General features: G+C 47.8%; 1 protein-coding gene across 1 annotated transcript in view; it reads left to right on the forward strand.

Moving 5' to 3' along the window:
- Positions 1 to 8,595: 8,595 nt before the first annotated feature.
- PCCA (propionyl-CoA carboxylase subunit alpha) overlaps positions 8,596 to 12,506 on the forward strand; it is a 2,516,110-nt gene continuing 2,512,199 nt past the window's right edge. Inside the window, exon 1 of the mRNA XM_085622263.1 lies at positions 8,596 to 8,745. Coding sequence (XP_085478389.1) covers positions 8,596 to 8,745 — 150 coding nt within the window. The remainder of the gene's footprint in view (positions 8,746 to 12,506) is intronic.

A 12,506-nucleotide genomic window follows, 5' to 3' on the forward strand; every position in this document is an offset into this window, starting at 1 on the left:
AGGGAAGACATGGCTTGGCAGTTCGGGCTGGACTGTTCCCATGAGGCACAGGGTCAAGACTGATTTGCATATGGCCATGTCTAAACTGGGGTGGTGTAGTGGGCAAAAGAACGATGGATTTAACCCAGATCTCTTGACTGGGGGAGAATGTCTGCAATGTCAGCATTCCGTCCATCATTTGTTTGTTGTAACGCTTTTCGCCCTAGGTGGGATGGGTATTCCCAGACGTGGGACCCGTGCTCACTACGCCACTGGAGTCAAGCTATCCTGGCTGATGACGGCTGATAGCCAGAAACGGGTCCTAGGATGCTTGATTCCGGTCCAGGGAAGACATGGCTTGGCAGTTCGGGCTGGACTGTTCCCATGAGGCACAGGGTCAAGACTGATTTGCATATGGCCATGTCTAAACTGGGGTGGTGTAGTGGGCAAAAGAACGATGGATTTAACCCAGATCTCTTGACTGGGGGAGAATGTCTGCATTGTCAGCATTCCGTCCATCATTTGTTTGTTGTAACGCTTTTCGCCCTAAGTGGGATGGGTATTCCCAGACGTGGGACCCGTGCTCACGACGCCACTGGAGTCAAGCTATCCTGGCTGATGACGGCTGATAGCCAGAAACCGGTCCTAGGATGCTTGATTCTGGTCCAGGGAAGACATGGCTTGGCAGCTCGGGCTGGACTGTTCCCATGAGGCACAGGGTCAAGACTGATTTGCATATGGCCATGTCTAAACTGGGGTGGTGTAGTGGGCAAAAGAACGATGGATTTAACCCAGATCTCTTGACTGGGGGAGAATGTCTGCATTGTCAGCATTCCGTCCATCATTTGTTTGTTGTAACGCTTTTCGCCCTAAGTGGGATGGGTATTCCCAGACGTGGGACCCGTGCTCACTACGCCACTGGAGTCAAGCTATCCTGGCTGATGACGGCTGATAGCCAGAAACCTGTCCTAGGATGCTTGATTCCGGTCCAGGGAAGACATGGCTTGGCAGTTCGGGCTGGACTGTTCCCATGAGGCACAGGGTCAAGACTGATTTGCATAAGGCCATGTCTAAACTGGGGTGGTGTAGTGGGCAAAAGAACGATGGATTTAACCCAGATCTCTTGACTGGGGGAGAATGTCTGCATTGTCAGCATTCCGTCCATCATTTGTTTGTTGTAACGCTTTTCGCCCTAAGTGGGATGGGTATTCCCAGACGTGGGACCCGTGCTCACTACGCCACTGGAGTCAAGCTATCCTGGCTGATGACGGCTGATAGCCAGAAACCGGTCCTAGGATGCTTGATTCCGGTCCAGGGAAGACATGGCTTGGCAGTTCGGGCTGGACTGTTCCCATGAGGCACAGGGTCAAGACTGATTAGCATATGGCCATGTCTAAACTGGGGTGGTGTAGTGGGCAAAAGAACGATGGATTTAACCCAGATCTCTTGACTGGGGGAGAATGTCTGCATTGTCAGCATTCCGTCCATCATTTGTTTGTTGTAACGCTTTTCGCCCTAAGTGGGATGGGTATTCCCAGACGTGGGACCCGTGCTCACTACGCCACTGGAGTCAAGCTATCCTGGCTGATGACGGCTGATAGCCAGAAACCGGTCCTAGGATGCTTGATTCCGGTCCAGGGAAGACATGGCTTGGCAGTTCGGGCTGGACTGTTCCCATGAGGCACAGTGTCAAGACTGATTTGCATATGGCCATGTCTAAACTGGGGTGGTGTAGTGGGCAAAAGAACGATGGATTTAACCCAGATCTCTTGACTGGGGGAGAATGTCTGCATTGTCAGCATTCCGTCAATCATTTGTTTGTTGTAACGCTTTTCGCCCTAAGTGGGATGGGTATTCCCAGACGTGGGACCCGTGCTCACTACGCCACTGGAGTCAAGCTATCCTGGCTGATGACGGCTGATAGCCAGAAACCGGTCCTAGGATGCTTGATTCCGGTCCAGGGAAGACATGGCTTGGCCGTTCGGGCTGGACTGTTCCCATGAGGCACAAGGTCAAGACTGATTTGCATATGGCCATGTCTAAACTGGGGTGGTGTAGTTGGCAAAAGAACGATGGATTTAACCCAGATCTCTTGACTGGGGGAGAATGTCTGCATTGTCAGCATTCCGTCCATCATTTGTTTGTTGTAACGCTTTTCGCCCTAAGTGGGATGGGTATTCCCAGACGTGGGACCCCTGCTCACTACGCCACTGGAGTCCAGCTATCCTGGCTGATGACGGCTGATAGCCAGAAACCGGTCCTAGGATGCTTGATTCCGGTCCAGGGAAGACATGGCTTGGCAGTTCGGGCTGGACTGTTCCCATGAGGCACAGGGTCAAGACTGATTTGCATATGGCCATGTCTAAACTGGGGTGGTGTAGTGGGCAAAAGAACGATGGATTTAACCCAGATCTCTTGACTGGGGAAGAATGTCTGCATTGTCAGCATTCCGTCCATCATTTGTTTGTTGTAACGCTTTTCGCCCTAAGTGGGATGGGTATTCCCAGACGTGGGACACGTGCTCACTACGCCACTGGAGTCAAGCTATCCTGGCTGATGACGGCTGATAGCCAGAAACCGGTCCTAGGATGCTTGATTCCGGTCCAGGGAAGACATGGCTTGGCAGTTCGGGCTGGACTGTTCCCATGAGGCACAGGCTCAAGACTGATTTGCATATGGCCATGTCTAAACTGGGGTGGTGTAGTGGGCAAAAGAACGATGGATTTAGCCCAGATCTCTTGACTGGGGGAGAATGTCTGCATTGTCAGCATTCCGTCCATCATTTGTTTGTTGTAATGCTTTTCGCCCTAAGTGGGATGGGTATTCCCAGACGTGGGACCCGTGCTCACTACGCCACTGGAGTCAAGCTATCCTGGCTGATGACGGCTGATAGCCAGAAACCGGTCCTAGAATGGTTGATTCCGGTCCAGGGAAGACATGGCTTGGCAGTTCCGGCTGGACTGTTCCCATGAGGCACAGGGTCAAGACTGATTTGCATATGGCCATGTCTAAACTGGGGTGGTGTAGTGGGCAAAAGAACGATGGATTTAACCCAGATCTCTTGACTGGGGGAGAATGTCTGCATTGTCAGCATTCCGTCCATCATTCGTTTGTTGTAACGCTTTTCGCCCTAAGTGGGATGGGTATTCCCAGACGTGGGACCCGTGCTCACTACGCCACTGGAGTCAAGCTATCCTGGCTGATGACGGCTGATAGCCAGAAACCGGCCCTAGGATGCTTGATTCCGGTCCAGGGAAGACATGGCTTGGCAGTTCGGGCTGGACTGTTCCCATGAGGCACAGGGTCAAGACTGATTTGCATATGGCCATGTCTAAACTGGGGTGGTGTAGTGGGCAAAAGAACGATGGATTTAACCCAGATCTCTTGACTGGGGGAGAATGTCTGCATTGTCAGCATTCCGTCCATCATTTGTTTGTTGTAACGCTTTTCGCCCTAAGTGAGATGGGTATTCCCAGACGTGGGACCCGTGCTCACTACGCCACTGGAGTCAAGCTATCCTGGCTGATGACGGCTGATAGCCAGAAACCGGTCCTAGGATGCTTGATTCCGGTCCAGGGAAGACATGGCTTGGCAGTTCGGGCTGGACTGTTCCCATAAGGCACAGGGTCAAGACTGATTTGCATATGGCCATGTCTAAACTGGGGTGGTGTAGTGGGCAAAAGAACGATGGATTTAACCCAGATCTCTTGACTGGGGGAGAATGTCTGCATTGTCAGCATTCCGTCCATCATTTGTTTGTTGTAACGCTTTTCGCCCTAAGTGGGATGGGTATTCCCAGACGTGGGACCCGTGCTCACTACGCCACTGGAGTCAAGCTATTCTGGCTGATGACGGCTGATAGCCAGAAACCAGTCCTAGGATGCTTGATTCCGGTCCAGGGAAGACATGGCTTGGCAGTTCGGGCTGGACTGTTCCCATGAGGCACAGGGTCAAGACTGATTTGCATATGGCCATGTCTAAACTGGGGTGGTGTAGTGGGCAAAAGAACGATGGATTTAACCCAGATCTCTTGACTGGGGGAGAATGTCTGCATTGTAAGCATTCCGTCCATCATTTGTTTGTTGTAACGCTTTTCGCCCTAAGTGGGATGAGTATTCCCAGACGTGGGACCCGTGCTCACTACGCCACTGGAGTCAAGCTATGCTGGCTGATGACGGCTGATAGCCAGAAACCGGTCCTAGGATGCTTGATTCCGGTCCAGGGAAGACATGGCTTGGCAGTTCGAGCTGGACTGATCCCATGAGGCACAGGGTCAAGACTGATTTGCATATGGCCATGTCTAAACTGGGGTGGTGTAGTGGGCAAAAGAACGATGGATTTAACCCAGATCTCTTGACTGGGGGAGAATGTCTGCATTGTCAGCATTCCGTCCATCATTTGTTTGTTGTAACGCTTTTCGCCCTAAGTGGGATGGGTATTCCCAGATGTGGGACCCGTGCTCACTACGCCACTGGAGTCAAGCTATCCTGGCTGATAACGGCTGATAGCCAGAAACCGGTCCTAGGATGCTTGATTCCGGTCCAGGGAAGACATGGCTTGGCAGTTCGGGCTGGACTGTTCCCATGAAGCACAGGGTCAAGACTGATTTGCATATGGCCATGTCTAAACTGGGGTGGTGTAGTGGGCAAAAGAACGATGGATTTAACCCAGATCTCTTGACTGGGGGAGAATGTCTGCATTGTCAGCATTCCGTCCATCATTTGTTTGTTGTAACGCTTTTCGCCCTAAGTGGGATAGGTATTCCCAGACGTGGGACCCGTGCTCACGACGCCACTGGAGTCAAGCTATCCTGGCTGATGACGGCTGATTGCCAGAAACCGGTCCTAGGATGCTTGATTCCGGTCCAGGGAAGACATGGCTTGGCAGTTCGGGCTGGACTGTTCCCATGAGGCACAGGGTCAAGACTGATTTGCATATGGCCATGTCTAAACTGGGGTGGTGTAGTGGGCAAAAGAACGATGGATTTAACCCAGATCTCTTGACTGGGGGAGAATGTCTGCATTGTCAGCATTCCGTCCATCATTTGTTTGTTGTAACGCTTTTTGCCCTAAGTGGGATGGGAATTCCCAGACGTGGGACCCGTGCTCACTACGCCGCTGGAGTCAAGCTATCCTGGCTGATGACGGCTGATAGCCAGAAACCGGTCCTAGGATGCTTGATTCCGGTCCAGGGAAGACATGGCTTGGCAGTTCGGGCTGGACTGTTCCCATGAGGCACAGGGTCAAGACTGATTTGCATATGGCCATGTCTAAACTGGGGTGGTGTAGTGGGCAAAAGAACGATGGATTTAACCCAGATCTCTTGACTGGGGGAGAATGTCTGCATTGTCAGCATTCCGTCCATCATTTGTTTGTTGTAGCGCTTTTCGCCCTAAGTGGGATGGGTATTCCCAGACGTGGGACCCGTGCTCACTACGCCACTCGAGTCAAGCTATCCTGGCTGATGACGGCTGATAGCCAGAAACCGGTCCTAGGATGCTTGATTCCGGTCCAGGGAAGACATGGCTTGGCAGTTCGGGCTGGACTGTTCCCATGAGGCACAGGGTCAAGACTGATTTGCATATGGCCATGTCTAAACTGGGGTGGTGTAGTGGGCAAAAGAACAATGGATTTAACCCAGATCTCTTGACTGGGGGAGAATGTCTGCATTGTCAGCATTCCGTCCATCATTTGTTTGTTGTAGCGCTTTTCGCCCTAAGTGGGATGGGTATTCCCAGACGTGGGACCCGTGCTCACTACGCCACTCGAGTCAAGCTATCCTGGCTGATGACGGCTGATAGCCAGAAACCGGTCCTAGGATGCTTGATTCCGGTCCAGGGAAGACATGGCTTGGCAGTTCGGGCTGGACTGTTCCCATGAGGCACAGGGTCAAGACTGATTTGCATATGGCCATGTCTAAACTGGGGTGGTGTAGTGGGCAAAAGAACAATGGATTTAACCCAGATCTCTTGACTGGGGGAGAATGTCTGCATTGTCAGCATTCCGTCCATCATTTGTTTGATGTAACGCTTTTCGCCCTAAGTGGGATGGGTATTCCCAGACGTGGGACCCGTGCTCACTACGCCACTGGAGTCAAGCTATCCTGGCTGATGACGGCTGATAGCCAGAAACCGGTCCTAGGATGCTTGATTCGGGTCCAGGGACATGGCTTGGCAGTTCGGGCTGGACTGTTCCCATGAGGCACAGGGTCAAGACTGATTTGCATATGGCCATGTCTAAACTGGGGTGGTGTAGTGGGCAAAAGAACGATGGATTTAACCCAGATCTCTTGACTGGGGGAGAATGTCTGCATTGTCAGCATTCCGTCCATCATTTGTTTGTTGTAACGCTTTTCGCCCTAAGTGGGATGGGTATTCCCAGACGTGGGACCCGTGCTCACTACGCCACTGGAGTCAAGCTATCCTGGCTGATGACGGCTGATAGCCAGAAACCGGTCCTAGGATGCTTGATTCCGGTCCAGGGAAGACATGGCTTGGCAGTTTGGGCTGGACTGTTCCCATGAGGCACAGGGTCAAGACTGATTTGCATATGGCCATGTCTAAACTGGGGTGGTGTAGTGGGCAAAAGAACAATGGATTTAACCCAGATCTCTTGACTGGGGGAGAATGTCTGCATTGTCAGCATTCCGTCCATCATTTGTTTGTTGTAACGCTTTTCGCTCTAAGTGGGATGGGTATTCCCAGACGTGGGACCCGTGCTCACTACGCCACTGGAGTCAAGCTATCCTGTCTGATGACGGCTGATAGCCAGAAACCGGTCCTAGGATGCTTGATTCCGGTCCAGGGAAGACATGGCTTGGCAGTTCGGGCTGGACTGTTCCCATGAGGCACAGGGTCAAGACTGATTTGAATATGGCCATGTCTAAACTGGGGTGGTGTAGTGGGCAAAAGAACGATGGATTTAACCCAGATCTCTTGACTGGGGGAGAATGTCTGCATTGTCAGCATTCCGTCCATCATTTGTTTGTTGTAACGCTTTTCGCCCTAAGTGGGATGGGTATTCCCAGACGTGGGACCCGTGCTCACTACGCCACTGGAGTCAAGCTATCCTGGCTGATGACGGCTGATAGCCAGAAACCGGTCCTAGGATGCTTGATTCCGGTCCAGGGAAGACATGGCTTGGCAGTTCAGGCTGGACTGTTCCCATGAGGCACAGGGTCAAGACTGATTTGCATATGGCCATGTCTAAACTGGGGTGGTGTAGTGGGCAAAAGAATGATGGATTTAACCCAGATCTCTTGACTGGGGGAGAATGTCTGCATTGTCAGCATTCCGTCCATCATTTGTTTGTTATAACGCTTTTCGCCCTAAGTGGGATTTCCCAGACGTGGGACCCGTGCTCACTACGCCACTGGAGTCAAGCTATCCTGGCTGATGACGGCTGATAGCCAGAAACCGGTCCTAGGATGCTTGATTCCGGTCCAGGGAAGACATGGCTTGGCAGTTCGGGCTGGACTGTTCCCATGAGGCACAGGGTCAAGACTGATTTGCATATGGCCATGTCTAAACTGGGGTGGTGTAGTGGGCAAAAGAACAATGGATTTAACCCAGATCTCTTGACTGGGGGAGAATGTCTGCATTGTCAGCATTCCGTCCATCATTTGTTTGTTGTAACGCTGTATTTTTAAACGCAGACTGGTATAAATATTAGAAAAGCAGTGAAACATGACATTTTTCCCACCTGAGACTTATACCTAATGCACCAAATCCATAAATAAATCATTTAACATTTGAAGAGACGTGTAATTAATTTCACAATCATCATTAGAGCACACTGAAGGATAATTGTTATAATACAAATTTACACAAATTATTTTTTTCCCACCTCCTCTTGTCTGTTCCAGTATGCTAAAACACAAACAATCGGTCGATATTGTTTCTAAGAAAGGAGGCAACCCTAAACCTCACACTTGGTGAAAAGTGCAGGCACATTTTTACACGCCTCCCTCTACCCAACAAAGCTTGTTGACAATTTTCCAAAATGAGAAAAAAGTGCTGTTACTGTTAAAGGAAGTTCTGTTGACAAAATCCGTGAAATTTGCCAGTACTATATTATTTCTCTACCGTAACAATTAAAGCTGATATTCATGCATAACACTAACACGCTTCCCACATATATCGCAACATATATAAGGCTCTAAAAGCACGCTCTCCTCACGGTACAGCAATGCGCTACTACGGGGCCTCCATTGGGATATGATGAAGACTTATAGTGCCCGATTTGCAGAAACGTTTCCAGTAACTGCCTAAGGATGTGGTCTCACGGCTAGATTGCTGACTTTGGACCTGGGAAACCAAGGTTCGAGCCTTGGGGTCGACTCCACATCCTGTGATTCTGGGCAGATCACTTAAACTCCCCGTGCCTACCAAAAAATGAATGTGTCCTCGTGTAACATAACTGGTGCTCATGGAAACAGCTCCAATGCCTTCGGACGCGCTTCATAAATCTGCACAGAAAAAGGACACATTCTGTACTACCAATCCAACTGAAATTCCCGGATCAGCTCTTGACTTGCACGTTGTTCCTGACAGCGTCGGTGTCAGCCAATCCGTGTTCTCCGTGTACTACGCTACTCCTGACGTTGCTCACAGCCGGTATGAACGAAGGGCTCGGATCTTTCTGTGATTGGTCAATCTTTGGCTCCGCCTTATTGGAAGTGAAAGGTCGACAGATCGGTTTCAGAATGGCAGCGATGGCGGCTCGCAGTGCTTCTCAGAGGACTCAGAGGATGGCGCTGGCACTGAAGGTGAGCGTCGCAAAAGTACATTGGCGAGGTGCTTCCTCTAGTCTTTAGTGGATGCGGACAAACGTTTGTGCCAGCTTGCAGCTGCGTGTTACAGCGAACCCTTTATAGTGCTCCACGTGTGCACGTAAAGCGCGGGCTGTGTGCGCCTGTTTGACACCAGCACTGCCCCTTCAGCTTATGACGGGACGTCTTTGGTGGCGCTAATGCTGACTGACCCTTTGTCTTTGACAGTGGGCTGGGTCAGCGCCTGACGCAAGTATTTATATGAGTGTATAAGACCCCTGTGAACTAGAGTTGGGTGAACACTAAACTTTGTCACGAACCCTAACTCTACCTGTTGTATGCACCGTGCCTCTTGCACAGGGTAGGTGTTTAGCAACCTTTTGCAAATCACCCTCTTACGGTTCGTGTGGCCCTCCTTCACACACGCCGTTCCTAGTTCTCAGCTGTACCTCTGCTTGACCTTGTGGTCGGAAATTAGCATGCCGACTGCGATGTACGTGCCTTTGTATAACCTCAAGAACAACTCCATCTTTGTACCTGGGCTGCACCTTCTCTTAGAGGGTATTGTTTGGTACAACTGTTCACCGGCTGTAGTATTTGCTTTGTTTGAGTCTAAAGCAGATGCTAACAGTTGTCTGGTGAAACGGTGTTTGAGAACGCAACATGGCGTAGAGATAGTAAATAAACGTCTATCAGTAGTAGTTACAGTTCAAGAAGTGTTTACTCCTTTTTAATACATTGATTGGAAGTTCCAGGTTTTGACATCTTTTATTGGACGAAATGAAAATAAAATGCAACAACTACATAGTGGGTCAACGTTCAGATTCCCACTGTCTCCTTCGGATATCATTTGCAGTGGTGAAAGGCTCACAGCGTAAAGCTGCCATGAGCATTATTTTACGACATACAAATTCCTCAATTGGCTTTTGGGACAAGAGTTAAGGTGTTGTGATGGTTGGGTGGCCACGCATCTTCTGTTTGAAGGATTCGAAAAAATATTACGTATTGCTTGCTGGTTCACCGCTGCTGATGCACACACTTGTTTTGTTGTTTAACTGTTAAATGATTTTTTTCTTTCTGTCCCACTCTGTCACCAGCAAAGCTATTATTACATTTACGACAGTGATCATAGTCGTTAGCTGCCAAGGTAAATTCTTTCTCAGCTTCCCTGGGTTGCAGGTTATAGGTTATGCCCAGCTATCTACCCCACCCATCACTCTAACTCCCCCGCTCCTTTCTTCTTTTCTGTACTTCTGCATGAACCCAATTTGATGCTTCAAATAGAGAGTCCTTTGTGGTGGAGGCAGCTCTTTACCAACAAGAATTACATTTCTGTAACCAAACATTTAGTTATTTTCGCGTGTGTGGAAAAAATAATACTCAGTGGAGTTTTGTATCTTCAGCATTTCACTGCTTCCATTTGAAGTAATTGTTCGGGGTTTGATAGTTAATTCATTACATCTTGTTTCATTTTATTTTGATTTGGTCCAATGAAAAGTCTTAAAACCTGGAGAACCTGGATTTTCATGCCCACAGTAAAAAAATGCCTTTGCTATTAGTCACTGAAGATTACAACATGCCTAAAATAGCCTGATAGGACATTTTCTTATTGAAGCAACTTAACAGAAAGTCACTTAAGACAAATGTTCCTGGCCAAGTTCTTGAAAAGTGGGCAAAAGAACGATGGATTTAACCCATATCTCTTGACTGGGGGAGAATGTCTGCATTGTCAGCATTCCGTCCATCATTTGTTTGTTGTAACAAGTTCTTGAAAACACATCAAGAAAAGAACAGATAAAGGAGAGTAAAATATCTAGGTGATAACAATGACAGATTAAAGGTAGCCTAGATAACTAGTTACTTGACAACAGGCAGACGCTAGAGGTGGGCAAACCACTGAAAGCTCGAGCCTGAAGCCTGGCTCTGCTCGAGGGCCTTTTGGAACCTCAAGCCCATAACTAGCCGAGCTTTCATATGGCTTCTGCCTGCCTTCCTCCCCATACCTGGTCATTCTAATGAGGGGATAACCCAAAATTAGTCCTTGGACCTGGGTGTCGATTGGTACAGGAGACAATGGTCTTAGACATATTTTTTACATAATTATTTCTTTTATAAACTTTTGTAATTCAGTAGAGTTTATGAGCATATGTAAAGACAGCTCGCGGCTACATAGATACGGAAACAATTAAAGTATAATGTGCAACAACCTAAGAGAATTCAAAACAACAAGTATTTATTAATCGTAGATTAAATCAACCAATCATTGTATCTTACAAAATTGTGAAAATTGCAAGAGGAAAGAAAAAAGGGTTACTCCAAGGGAACGTGGGAAAAGAGGTGCTCCAATAGAGAGAAAGTAAGGTAGGGAAAGGGGAGGATTCCCAATAGTAGTCACAGAGCAATAATTATTATCAGTCAAGACAAACTGATAATTAATATCAATCTAAATTAGCCTGGCCAGTGATGATTATTTGTACAATAACTCAGTTCAGCATAATTCATTGGACATTGAAGAAATGTATCATCATTTGCACTATAGAGTAATGAGATTATGGTCCAGGCCTGCTGGGTGTGGCTGTCGACGTTTCGACCCGACTTGGGCCACAGTGGGAAACTGGGGCCTTGGCCTGTCGATCTTCTTCAGGACAGGGGTGGGCAACCTGTTCATGGTGTATATGGCTCCCGGTATAATCACCCCCTGGAATTTGCGGTGTGATCCCGGTATGGCTTCTCAAAGGTCCATATTCTATGACAGGGCAGAGATCCTCATCCGTAATTTGAAGGGCAGTGAAGACCGAGTAAATCAGTAAGGGGCGATTTAATCCGCAACTTGAACCAGTGTGAAGTAGCCTCACTTGGACGCGTCACCGAGCGAGGATGCTTCACGCTGATACATTTCTTCAATATCCAATGAATTGTGCTGAACAGAGTTATTGTAGAAATAATCATCACTGGCCAGGCTAATTTAGATTGATATTAATTATCAGTTCGTCTTGATTGATTATAATTTCTCTTTGACTACTATTGGGAATCCTCCCCTTTCCCTACCTTACTTTCTCTCTCTTAGTGCACCGCTTTTTGCACATTCCCTTGGAGCAACCCTTTTTTCTTTCCTCTTGCAATTTTTACAATTTAGTAAGATATGAACAATTGGTTGATTTTAATCTATGATTAATAAATACTTGTTGTTTTGAATACTTGTTGTTTTGAATTCTCTTAGGTTGTTGCAAATCATACTTTAATTGTTTCTGTATCTATGTAACCTCGAGCTGACTTTACGTATGCTCATAATCTCTACTTAATTACAATTGTTTATAAAATAAATAATTGTGTAAAAAATAGGTCTAGGACCATTATTTACTCCCCATACCCTTCATGTGGCACTAGGGCCAGAGCTGTCGACTTCGAACCTGGGGAAACAGGTTTGATTCTCGGCGTCAGCTCAACATTGTGTGAACCTGGACAAATCACTTCATCTACACATCCCTACAAACAATGAATGGTTACCTTGTGTAATGTAACAGGTTTCTATGTAAAGCTCTCCAATATCTTCAGGTCTAGTTCATGCTATATAAACATTGCTGAAAGGTGCACTAAGATAAAAACAAAGCCGTAACATAAAATTATCCACTTTCAGTACTTCTCTGCAATGCTATCATGTGTCGTATTTATGTCAAAGCTTCCACATGCTAAAGAAATAAACTTATTTGAATTTGAAAGAGTTTTTAATCCTATTTTATGTTGTTTGGTCTATGATT

This window comes from Triturus cristatus, chromosome 8, assembly GCF_964204655.1.
Source record: "Triturus cristatus chromosome 8, aTriCri1.1, whole genome shotgun sequence".
In the NCBI taxonomy this organism is placed as follows: domain Eukaryota; kingdom Metazoa; phylum Chordata; class Amphibia; order Caudata; family Salamandridae; genus Triturus; species Triturus cristatus.